The sequence below is a fragment of the Artibeus jamaicensis genome, unplaced genomic scaffold, assembly GCF_021234435.1.
Source record: "Artibeus jamaicensis isolate MK-2021 breed Jamaican fruit bat unplaced genomic scaffold, CSHL_Jam_final scaffold_474, whole genome shotgun sequence".
NCBI lineage: Eukaryota > Metazoa > Chordata > Mammalia > Chiroptera > Phyllostomidae > Artibeus > Artibeus jamaicensis.
The window spans coordinates 44,837,369-44,849,732 of record NW_026522046.1 but is presented as its reverse complement, the minus strand read 5'-3'; the positions used below and the strand labels follow the sequence as shown (position 1 = coordinate 44,849,732).

General features: G+C 51.4%; 1 protein-coding gene across 4 annotated transcripts in view; it reads right to left on the bottom strand.

Annotated features, from left to right (window-relative positions):
* Window positions 1-896: 896 nt before the first annotated feature.
* The window catches only part of ERG (ETS transcription factor ERG), a 215,103-nt gene continuing 203,635 nt past the window's right edge, over window positions 897-12,364 (bottom strand). For all 4 annotated transcript variants that reach the window (XM_053657708.1, XM_053657707.1, XM_053657710.1 and 1 more), the window contains 4 exons: window positions 11,245-11,313; window positions 10,006-10,062; window positions 9,411-9,458; window positions 897-2,809 (listed from right to left, as the gene is read on the bottom strand). In XM_053657708.1, coding sequence (XP_053513683.1) covers window positions 2,289-2,809; window positions 9,411-9,458; window positions 10,006-10,062; window positions 11,245-11,313 — 695 coding nt within the window. In that variant the 3' untranslated portion in view covers window positions 897-2,288. The remainder of the gene's footprint in view (window positions 2,810-9,410; window positions 9,459-10,005; window positions 10,063-11,244; window positions 11,314-12,364) is intronic.

Sequence of the window (12,364 nt, the reverse complement as noted above, 5' to 3'; positions counted from 1 at the left end):
GTGTCTGAAGCTTCGGGCACTGGGTCCCACCGAGGTAGAAGACCACTGCCACAAGAGCCATCGCACCGAGGTCTGGCAACGTCACTGAATCACAGTAAGAGGATGACAAAGTGCAAAACAAGCCCCACGCCAGCTGTGAAATGGGCCCATTCAGAAACTGACTCGGGCTGCTCCAGTTTGCTCTGTCTCACAGGGGTCTGTGTTCTGCCTCTCAAATTGCCATCACCTTGGCCAAGGTTGACAGCATCGGTGACATGCACGAGAGAAAGGGCATCAACAAAAAGTGACATGATGTCAGAGAAATACCCAGTGTCTGGTAATAGTAGGCCCGGGGCTGGTGACTCCCACACCACGGCAGCCAGATAAGCCCAGGAAGGCAGATCCAGGCCCCAAGCTGCCTGGCGAGATCCTCGGGGAGAGAAGGCGAGTGGGAAGATTTAGAGGCTGCCCCTGGTTTCTTTAAAGGAAGGAGTCACAGCTATCACGACACTTTACTTATTAGCGATCATACAGTTTGGGTGAAGACTCACGGCCTGTTCATTCCACAAATGCCTTGTGATCACAGAAGGGTGCTCAGTGCCCCAGTGCTAATCCTGAATGTCTCCATGACAACCTCGGGGTCAGAGGCCTCTCTCCATTCTGGGCGTAAAAAAGGAGGCCTCGGTGGAGACCTTTAGTCCCTCTGCGTCAGAAGGGGCCAGGAATAAAAGAGAGGGGACAAGAGCGACCTAGAGAGGCCAATGATGCTGTCTGGGTGCCAGGCACCCTATTGACTTGCCTCTTGCTTCCATAAGCTCCTGGACCTAATAACATTATAACAAAACCCACAACTTTCAGCACAGGTCTCTCTTATGCAACTTTAGTCGCCGAAAAAAGTGCAAGCGCAGACTCCTGTGTAAATCTGATTTGCCATGCTAGGCCAAGCTTATTTTATTACATACATTCTGCATTCTAAGAACTAATAACTTCATATTGTAAACATTAAGCATACAGAGTTAAATTTCAAGGCCACATTATAGCATCGATTGTCTCTTTTGTCATGTATCTTTGGCTGGCCGAGATCAACTCGTAGTGTATAAATGCATAAGTTATATAATTATTATATAAAAAGGGGAAAAAACACATTGACTTGTATACTTCACTCTGACAAACGCACAGCGTTCGCGACTCGAAAGGAGCCCTGGAGCCCGCCTCGCCCAGGTGCCGGGTGCCGGCGTGCGGCGGCCGAGATGGCTTCTCCCACCTGACCCCGTGGAGAACACAGGCCCCACCAGGGCACGCTGTCCTGAATGATGATTGTAAATAGCAGTCAATTCCAGTTACAATTTTCTTCTGACAAACAAACAAAAAAAGAGATGCACGTTTCTGTGTCTGAATTCTACCACTTCGCCTCCCTCCGTCCTCCTGTGCCCTCCCTGCAACACGGTTGGGTGCGAGACTGCCCACACCCGACCTCGAGTCTCTGCCACACCTTCCCCACAGTCCCCGCACAGCCCCTAAGTCCAGCCTGCACTGCATGAGGAGCTTCTGCCCCTGGCCCGCCTCCTGCTGCTCAGCTTCCTCCTGCACCACCGCTGCCTCTCACACATCCTCCAGCCCTCTGTCTCCGGCCACACGCCCGCCCTGCACGCCCTCAGCCCGCCGCCCGGCCCCTCGCTCCTGGAATACTGGAAAGGAGTGGGAAACTCTGGGTCGTCTTCACAGTTTGGGAGAGCTGGCCGCCCTCCGTCGAATGGAATGAATCTGATTTCACCAGAAACAGCAAACGCCGATGAGTTCCGTATCAACGTCTGTTGCATAGTTTCTCTCTTTTTTCTTCTTTTTTTGTTTTGATATGTTTCTATTTTTAAATACAGGTAGTTTTCCTTAAAATGGCGTTAAGAATGGTTTGCTAGGTCAAGACTGTGTTATCTGTATTGCTTTAGTTCAATCCCGGTCGGCGTTATGAGCAGGATCCCAAACTCTACTCTAAAGTGTATACGCTTAAGACCACTCTCTTTGGCACCTTGTCCTAGGACCTCACGCTTCTACTTACAATGTCTTTTACAAGGTTGGTCCACAGATTACATGTCCATATACGTTACATATTGAGCATCCTCTTTACTTCTGTAGTAATACTTTGGTAATTCCCTCCCTCGAAGAGTCTTTGGATCTCATCCCCGCTTCCTTCCCCAGCCCCCCGTCAAGCTTTCTCATTCCTCTTGAGGCACTTGATTCCTCTTCTCCAATCGAGTTGGTGGCTATTTACTGGTGATTGTGTGTTGTTGGGAAGGGCTTCTCTCAGGCCTTTAGTAGTAAGTGCCCAGATGAGAAGGCATGTGGCTGGCTGGAAGCCTAGTGTTAGGGTACAGACCCCCAGTGGGTGAATTCCAGTATGGGTTTGGGGCAGCGAAAAAACTGGATGACGTCACAGGGAGGGCCGGAGGGTGGGGCGCCACAAAGTTCATCTTCTGCGGGTGGGCGTGATAGGAGCCCACGTACGGCAGGTCCGAGGGGTACTTGTAGAGAGATGACTCTGGAGGGTGGGGCTGGAGGGCCTGGGCGATCCCATGGAAGTCGAACTTGTAGGCGTAGCGCTTCCCGTGGACTTTGGTCATGATGTTTTTGTCGTAGTAGTAGCGGAGGGCGCGGCTGAGTTTATCGTAGTTCATGTTGGGTTTGCTTTTCCGCTCCCCCCAGCGCCGGGCCACCTCGTCGGGATCCGTCATCTTGAACTCCCCGTTGGTGCCCTCCCAGGTGATGCAGTTGGAGTTGGAGCTGTCGGAGAGGAGCTCCAGGAGAAACTGCCAAAGCTGGATCTGTCCGCTCCCTAAAGAGGACGGGCAAGAAACACAAGACCAGTGAGGACAGGTTCCAAAGAAAGGCATTCTTTCTTCAGTCACAGAGGTGGGTGCTGCTGGTGCACCCAGGCCCCTGTCCCAGGCCTGTGCCCCTGTCCCTCAAGTCCAGGGGCCTCCCCTGTTCTTCAGATCACTGCCTGTGGTTGGACAAGGTCCGCCACCCTCACGCCAGCAGCCCATGGCCAGAGACACACACAAAGGGTACTGGGGATGGGGCCCCCTTGCCTCTAGAAGGGGCCAAGCGTGTGACGCTGTTCACGCTCCCGCTCCCAAGGACCCTGGGGTCAGACCGAGGCAGGGGCCTGGCCAAGGCCCCCGCGTCCTGAGCTCTCCCTGCCCTGCCCCCTCATGGCCTCTCTCCCTTCCTTATGCATATGCACAACATCCTCATCTCAAACTCTGCGTCTGGGGGGAGCCGACCAGGACAGTGATCCTTGGTGAGTGACCATCAGGCTGGTCGATAGACCCAAGTCCTTTATCAAAAGCAGACCCCTGCTGTGGGGCCAAGCCTGGTGGGTGCCAAACCCGTCCGACAGCCCTAGAGGAGCAGGTGGGTCAACGTGTGTCCGGGGGTGGGAGGGCTTATTTTTCCTCTTTTTGTGAGGCAGAATGTGTCATTATGTCGATGGCAATAATGACTTCACACCATTTATATTGGCTAGGTCAAGTGAAATAATAAAAGTCAGGTTTAGGAAATGAACTTCTAAAAAGTTTATGGAAAAAAGAGAGAATGGAAGTAAACACTGTTATTTCTAACATAACATTTTGCTGGCACTCAGAAAGCCATTCTGTTGAAACTTTTCCTAGAACAGAATTAACCCACTCAAAATGAGGAAGTTTAGAAAAAAGTTGGCTCCTTGTCAAAGCAGATCGCCCATTTCCAGTGTTTGGGCAAATGCGCCCTAACGGAAATCCACGTGCTGGGCCCCCGCGCTGCAACGCACACCCTGCTCGGCAGCGTTTCCGACAGAGGATGCCCGCGAGGGGCCGCAGGTCCAGGAGATCCGGTTTGGCCGCGCGGGCACCGCCAGGGTGTCCCTGGCCCCACTGGGGGCGTACAGATGTAGCTTTTGTGCCCCATTAGATCCAGAGACAGATCTGGACACATCCTTCTAGCCACTGTGTCACGGCACGTCGGGATGACCTGTGGCCCCCTAAAGGAGGGACGCACTTGAATATTGACAGTAAAGGTCCTAGGAGAGGCAGGGATGCTTTGAAAATGGACAAGAAACCGTTTCTTCCTCGTAAACTCCAGCTACTGCACTGCCTCAGGCTCATGACCAAAACATGACCTTTTACTACTATACTATCAGTGAGGATCCACAGACGTGACCAGGTGATTAAAGTCTCTAACTGGCAACCGTTCCGGGAGTAGATGTGATGTAAGAATCGACCATAAATTTGTTTGCACTCAGCCTGTCTCCCTTAGCTCCAAATATATACCATCCACCTCATAAACCCCCATCTCCACGCTGGCTCCCTGGAAACGCACATGAGTCCGTCCATACACAGCATCGTGAGAAAGGTCAGTCTTTTCTGACTACGTTCTGGAAGGTTATCATTTTTGGTCGAGCAACACATTTGAAAGGTATTAGCAGCTTGTAGTTCATCACAATGGGGGCCTTTGCTTCTTCGGGACAACATGTTCAAACTGTTCTCAATCAAGTGTTCTTGCCCCCAACGTGGCATTAATATGCATTAACAATACAAAGACTGGTATGAGAAGGCCATGTGGTTTCAGTACATACACTGTAACCAGAGCATTAATACTTGAAGAAAATTCCATATATGACCTGGGAATAGGAGAAAACATGGATTTTTGATTTATGGGTCTAACATATGCTTCCACATAAACAGGGAATTGTCTGAAAATAAATATTCACTGTCAGCCTCCTCCCGTGAAGAGAGCAATTCCACGCATTCTGTATAAGCACAGACTCTCCTCAGCAGCTGGAATGCTTGGTATCTGGTTGAGCTTTGGCTCTGCCCTCAGAAGTTTGTCCTTTATAAATGTGTGAGATGGGGAACCAGTGGTCCGAACCGGCTCCCCCCTCCCCCCTGCTGCTTCTGAAGCACCAGGAAGTTCGGGACCCGAATCCCTGGCTGGAAACTCAAAGCTCAGGGGGATGGAGAAGCATTTCTCCCTGTTTTACCCTGAATCGGCCTTTAAGACATGAGTCCCAGGCCTCTGAGCTTTTCCAGGGTCATCGGGAGCAAGAGATCTGTAAACAAAATCCACCAGCTTCCAAACCTGACGCACAGCTGTTAGTGCCAAAGCGATGAATGTTTGTACAAGGGACATCATGTCCAGTTCACAAGTCGTTAAGTCTAGCAAACCCGCTGCACCCGGAGCGTGCACCAGACTCTATCCCTGGGCAGGATTCTCAAGGACGCGCCAGGGTTGCCAAGAAATCACAGTCAATGGTCAATTAAAATCCCTCCTGGCCGCGATTTCCAAAGCCATCCATTGTAGTCTTCTAGTGTCAAAGCAATAACGTTTCCTGTGCAATAAAAATGCATTCTAGGGTGCTGGGTAGGAGTTCTAAGACAGGAACCCCTACAGTTTGGGAAGCCAAAGTGTGACTTGGGGCTCACTGGCCGAACCCGCCTGTAAAAGGAGAAGCTCTTGTGAGACACAACCCTCCACCCCCACCAGCACCCCACCTGCACCTCGTGAATGAAACACTTGTTGCACCTGTTTTCTCCCTGTCCTGTGACAACATCCTTAACACTGGGGAGGAGCAGGTACTTGAGTCCTACTTTTGTCCAGGGCAGGACCGAGCGGCAGGGGGACAATGACGCAGGTGGCCCGCCCGCAGGAGAGCCTGGCAGAATGGGCGGCACCGGGCTCAGAAGAGGACCAAAGGTGATCCCTGCGTTGTCCCGAGGAAAGCAGTCTCCTAACGCAGTGGAAGGAGAGACACGGCAGGAGAGAGGAGCAGACAGCACAAGAGGGTGGCACGTCTGAGCAGTGCAGAAACTGCAGAGGAGCGGGGCTGCGGTCGTGGGCATGCAGGACTGTCCCTGAGCAGGACACCGTGGGGACAGCTGATGGAGGGGCCCAGCGGGTGCCAGGTGGCGGTCATTTGGGGCCAATTTCTACCATAGCTGGGGCAACAGGGAAGAACCGTGTGAGCATTGAGGCAGCAGGCGCGTCCCAGGAAGGTGCGTCCCAGGCTCAGAAAGGACTTCTTAGAGGGGCCACTTTGGTGTCGGCACTGCCTGGCTGAATCCTGGCTCAGCCACTTGGGGACCTTGGGCAGCACACCCAGCTCTCTGTGCCTGGGTATCGTCATCTGCAAAACTGGATGACCATAATGGTGCTGTCTTCCAGGTCACGGTAAGGATGAACTTGGGAGGTGAACGTTCTCATCATGGTCGCTTTGGGCTGAAAACCCCAGTTTAAAGACAGATATGCCCCTTACCTGGAGCCTGGAGATGCCCACATAAAGCTTGCAGCATGCCATGCGCTGTTCTGAACAGGCTACATGAGTTTATGTAACAGGCCCCTCAAAAATCACATGATCGCCCAGGGCAGAAATGAGACTAGAGCCCAGAGAGGTGGGGGACGGAGGCTGGCTAAGGCCAGCAAGCGTTGGAGCCTACTCCGGGCTGTGACCCTGAATCATGGTACAAACTTGCCCTCTGGCTCGGCCCGGTTTCTGTCCACAGTCCCCTTGAGTCCTTCCCAGGCTGTCCCCTCCCTGGGCCTGGAGTTTGTAAGTTCCCAGTGGTGGACTGGATACTCCTACCTCCTAACAGACATGGGGACACTCCTAAACTGGGTCTCTGGTTTTGCACGGAGCCGGATGCAGGTTCCTGCCCACCATGGAAAACTACCCGGCTGTCATGAAGGCCGCTGAGCCGAACACCATGAAGCTCTCAGGTGGGAAGGCGGTCTCCGTTCACTCAAGGAGCCACCTGAAAGGCTTGGCTGGCCTGAAGGGACATCGAGGAGCTATGTGACCCATGACACAGCAACACAGGGACACTCGCTTCTCGGCAGGAGAGGTACAGCCAAAGCACACACCAAGCATGTATCTGGGATGGAGATGCAGAGATGCCACTGTCACATTCCTGCTGGGTGGCACCGTCGTCTACTGAAAATGCTGAAAGAATTTGTGCCGTGTGGAGAGCCCAGGCATCCGTGCAAGTGAGGAAGGATTTATTTGCAGAGAATGGAATGACAGACTCAGACAGGAAGCAGCGTTAACCGAAAGATAAAAGACATTGTGGTGTCAGGGGAAAGGCCACAGGAGGACGACCGTGAGGATGGGTGGAGAGGGGCTGGCTCACGACAGGCTGAGTGAAAAAAGCTTTTCTATTCAGATCAGAAGCTGGACGCCACCACCGTCCGTCCCCAGCCCCACTGAGGAAGGGCTCCAGGGTAGAAGGGTGGCCCCTGGCTCTGGACACGAGAGGCCACTGACCCACTAGGTGCCCAGGCCTGTGATGGTCTGCAGTCCCCTCCCGGCTCTGCCCTGGAGGAGACTCCACCTACAGTGGGTCCCCCAGCAGCCAGCAGAGTGTGCCTCTGTGAAAGCTGATGCTCCGCTGAGGGGCCAGCCTCTCTCTGTGGCCCCACGGTCCCTCCAGCCACACCTTGGGGCTGCGACAGCGCAGGCGTGGACATCAATTTCATTTAGCCAGCTTGTGGGAGCAGAGAAGCCGGGGTGGTCTGGTTTGGCAGCCCTGACCTTGGACCCCACTTGTGCACCTCAACAGCTGTCCAGCCGCACGGCAACCCTTCCTTTGCCTTCTCTTGGTCCCCATTCGCCAAGCTGTGTCCTCTCCCCTGGGCTTGTGCAGGGCAGTTCAGGGGAAGAACAGGAGAACAGACTTTGCAGAGTGCGGGTTCAAGTCTGGCCTCCCTTCTCATCCGCTGTGTGACCTGGGAAAGGTCACCTGACTTCTCTGGACCTCAAGATCCTCTTATGTAGGTGCAGATAGTGACCTGCCAGGGCTGTGAGGAGATGGGGCCACAGCCACAGGCGCTGGCCCAGCGCACAGGGGGTGGAGCTATTAGAACGTTCTCTTGCATTATCTTGGGGACATTTGTTCCCAGACTGCTCCGGCTCCCATCTCTTCCTTGCTCTAGCCTCTCCCGAATGCTGCTGCTGGATGGGTCTTCCCAAATCGTGGCCGATCATAATCATCTCCAACACGGCCACCCTTCTTACCTCAAGGCTATGGAGGCCATTGCAAATGGAAAGTGGACCACAGGCATGAGGAGGGACCAGAGACCCAGGAGGTGTGGCCTCCACACGGATGCTCGCGTGCGAGGAAAGAGCCCGCAGCCCCCTGACTTGGACGGTGCTGGCATTACCCATGTTCGCTTCTACATTAGAATGTACACTCCTTGAGGGTCAGCACGATACCTTATTGCTCTTGCACTTATCCCACAAATAATTACTGAGCACCCACACTCAGCCCTAAGTCGGGGAGAGTAGTAAACAGAACAGTCCTTTCTAACTGGTCAGATGCTTAAAGAATCTTCGTGGGATGAGTTAACCTGAACCAAAGTATAACGCCAAACAGGGCAGACTCCCCGCAGTGGTGTTTCATGTTCTCGAAGTGGACGTCCCCTTGAGAGGGTGTTTGCCGACTGCATCTGAGTTTTCCCCGCTCCAGCCCCCTTCTGGCCTCCGAGTTTAGGAAATATGCATTGCCGCTTGTACATGCAAGACGCCTGTGACACCTTGGCACTTGAACTTGCCGTGGAGGATGTGCAGCCTGTGCTATGAATCTCTGAGCACAGCAGGCTCTGATCTGAACGTGAACAACAAAACCATGTGGTCGGCACTGAAACCCAATGCCAGGTGACAGTCCTTGGCAAGGCACAGGTTGCCAATGGGCCAATTGTGAGTCTGTACTTTCTTCTAGCATCTAAGTTGAGAAACACACCATTCGTGGAAGATAAACCTAAACTGGAAAACATGTGGCTGTAATTAGCATTCTCCTTTCTTAAAATACAATGTAACTGCTTATGTAACAGGCTGACTGGTGCCCCTCCCCAAGTTCACATGTTGGAGTCCTCAGCCCCCGTAGAGCCTCAGACTGTGACCTTATTTCGACGTCAGGTCTTTACAGAGGTGACTGAGTTAAAGCGAGGCCATTGGAGACCCGAATCCAGCAGGACTGGTGTTGTTAGGACAAGGTGACTTCAGACAAAGAGACGCACAGAGAGTAAGACATGGAAAGAGACAGAGCAGAAGGTGGCAGTCTGCAAGCCAAGGACTGAGGTCGGGGACAGACCCTCCCTTCATGACCCTCAGAAGAAGCCACCCCACTAACACCTTGACTTTGGACTTCCCGCCCCAAACTGGGACAGGAGACGAGTCTGCCGTCTGAGCCTCCCCCATCTACCTGTGGTACTTTGTCCTAGCGACCCTAGGAAACCCATGTCATTTGGAAAAGGTGAGGATGCTGTTTGCTGAGCCTCAAATTTTAATGTATCCTCTGACCCCTTTTTTCCCCGCTTGGCCCAATGACCCAGTGACAGTAACCCCCAAATCTGTTTGCTGCCACCCAGGTACCTCTGCCGGAGCAAAGCCACCAGCAGTACCTCACCTGGATTCGCGAGGCGGCTACTCGTTGGCCCCAGGATCTGGTAAGGATCTGCAGCAAGAAGAGAAGAAGTCACGTCCCAAGGACACAGTAGTGACTCGGTGAGATGCACCTGCAGGCCCTGTGCCGCCCGCCTCGTGCCTCCGATTTCAGAGCTGAGAACGCCCCCCACACCAGCGTCACCGAGCCCCACTTCCTGTCTCAGACATCGCGTGGGATCTGGGAGAGGTTTCTGGCCCAGGGCCTCCTCGTTTGGCGGAGCTCAGACTGGGCCTGGGATTCCCAACACCCAACCCCACACGCTGTCCACCGCAGGACAGAAACGGGGCGCCCCCGTGTGGGGTCCCGGGGGTCAGAGGGCAGCCGCAGCCCGTGTGCACGCGGAATGCGTCCTTCCACATTTATTCTGTGGGTTGGACACGTGTCATCAAAGTCCCCAGTCACCCTAGGTGAGTAGGCTGACAACTGGGCCCCTGTTTTGTGTAGGAAGTAGTTACAAAGGCGACAAAGGAACGAGTTTCATGTAGAAAGGGACACATTTTAGAAACTAGGAAACCTGTTTCTTCTCTGACGGCCCTGGGGTGTCCCCGAAACGTACCCAGCTGAGGCCTCGGGTCTTCCGTTTTGGGCACCGTGGAAGGGGACAGCTGAGCAGCTGAAAGCACACAGATGAAGGACAATTAGCTGTGAGTCACGTTCGGCCGCTGGTCCTCCATGTCGTCCTGTCGTCATTCCCTCCACCATCCTGGTAACGTAATCTAGGCTTCCTTTTATAATAAGGAACAGCCTGAAAGGTGTACTGTTAAATTGTTTTAAAAACCCACTAAAAAAACCAGAATTTGAAATGGTTTACAAAACAGATGAAAATAGGTCACAGTTTAAAATAAATAAAAGGGACAAGACCAGGAAAATGGAATAAAGCAAGAGATACTTTGAACATGGCCAAGATCGAGAAATTGCTCAGTGTTGAATCTGTGCTCAAATGTGCCATGACCCATGTGTGTGTACACATGTGCACGTGCAAGTGTGTGTGTGTGTGTGTGTGCGCATGTTGAAGGCTGGGTGGGCCAAAAAGTTTGTTCACTTTTTTTCTGTACAATGGCTCTAGTAGTGCTTAGTTGTCTTTAACTTCATTTGAAACAATTTCGTCAGGCTGTATTGTGACAGCTGTCATATCAGCGTGCATTTAAGAAAAACATCAAAATTGGTGAATTTTTGTGTCCCCATTTTAATATCGAAGATAGAAGGAAATATGTGACATTTTCAGCATATTATGCTTTATTTAAATAAAGGTAAAAATGCATCTGAAATGCAAAAAAAGGACTTGTGCAGCATACGGAGAAGGTGCTGTGACTGGTCGAACGTGTCAGAAGTGGTTTGCGAAGTTTCATGCTGGCGATTTCTCTCTGGACGAGGCTCCCCAGTCAGGAAGACCAGTTAAAGTAGGTGGCAGCCACACTGATTGGATGTTCTCTCAACTGAGAAACAATCGTTATACCACACGTGAGATACCCAACACACTCAAAATATCCAAATAAATAACGTTATTGGTGGCAATGAACAATGTGTCTTTTATTTTACAGAACAAACTAAACAGGCTTTTTGGCCAACCCCATGCATGGCATTAGGCATCTCTTTTCTCACGGACGTGAGTACGTCCCCAAAGGAGAAAGAATCGTGGCATGTAAAGACTAGTCGTGATTATGTGGTCAATGGGACAGTCACTTGCCCTGTTGAAAGGGCACAGATGAGCTACAGAAAACATTGTTTACTCCACCAAGATTCACTCACTCTCCTGTGACATGCAGGTTCAAGGCCACAGGAGCCAACACTGTACCTTTTGACTGGGGGGCGGGGTGGCCGTGACCGGTCCAGGCTGACCTCCTGGGTGGTTCATAAGGTAAATCTGTAAAGACAAGTAAATTGACTAAAAGATCAATAATGTAATTTTATAGTATTTTTTTGTTTGTTTTGCATTTATTTGAATAAATATTGGACAAGAAAATCCAGGAGCCCAAAGAAATTTCCAACCTGGATTCCACTAGATCTGGGTTTGGTTTGTGAATTATAATTTTGTGCATTTTGTTGACCTAACAGTTTCACCGATTCGCCTGAAAACTCCCATGGACAGGCTCCCTCAGAGCCGGCTGACTCCTCCCAGGCGACTCCCAGCAACCGCAGGGCTGGCTGTGCTGGTAGTTTCCTCCAATCTAACTTGTCCTGCATCCAAATGGGACCAACCTATCCCTACTCCCTTTTGATCTTCACGACCAAACCAAACAGAGCCCGCCCTCTGACCAATCACCGTTCTTGTTTTCGGGCTGTATCTCCATTCATGAAATAATGCTCATGTTCCCTTTTCTTCCTTACAAACACACACCCTCTTCTCATCCGTATTTTCCAGCCGCTGCTCTCAGCCAGCCCCTCACTCTCACTTCATCGTCTCACCCATTCATGTTAAATCCATCTTAACTGTCTTATTTTTCTGTGCACGTCTACTCTTTCTTCTTCTCTGAATGAATCTAGAATTTCTCTAAAATACATTACATGAAATAAACTGCAAGGCCGAGATAGTAGTGTGCCCACAACATGTTAGCAATGAGCGTGAGAGCGTAAGTAGAGACCACTGATTTCTCTGTATTGATCACGCGTTATCTCGTGTCCCATGAATCTTTATGTACTTTGCATATGCAAATTTAGTAACTACTTCTGCATCCTCAATGCAAGTTCTGGTAATGGTTATGAAGGCTCTAAGTCATTTTAGGTTTCTTTAAAATATATAATATATTCTGGGAACATTATTCCACATGCTCGAATTGGGTGGGCATAAAGCTTTTTTAACCTGCCGAACCATTTCAAAACTACATCTTCTTGGATCAATGGGTCTCAGTTCAATGCTGTGTGTCATTCTGGACCAATGGAAAGAGCACAGCCAGATATTTCAGCGCGTATCTGCT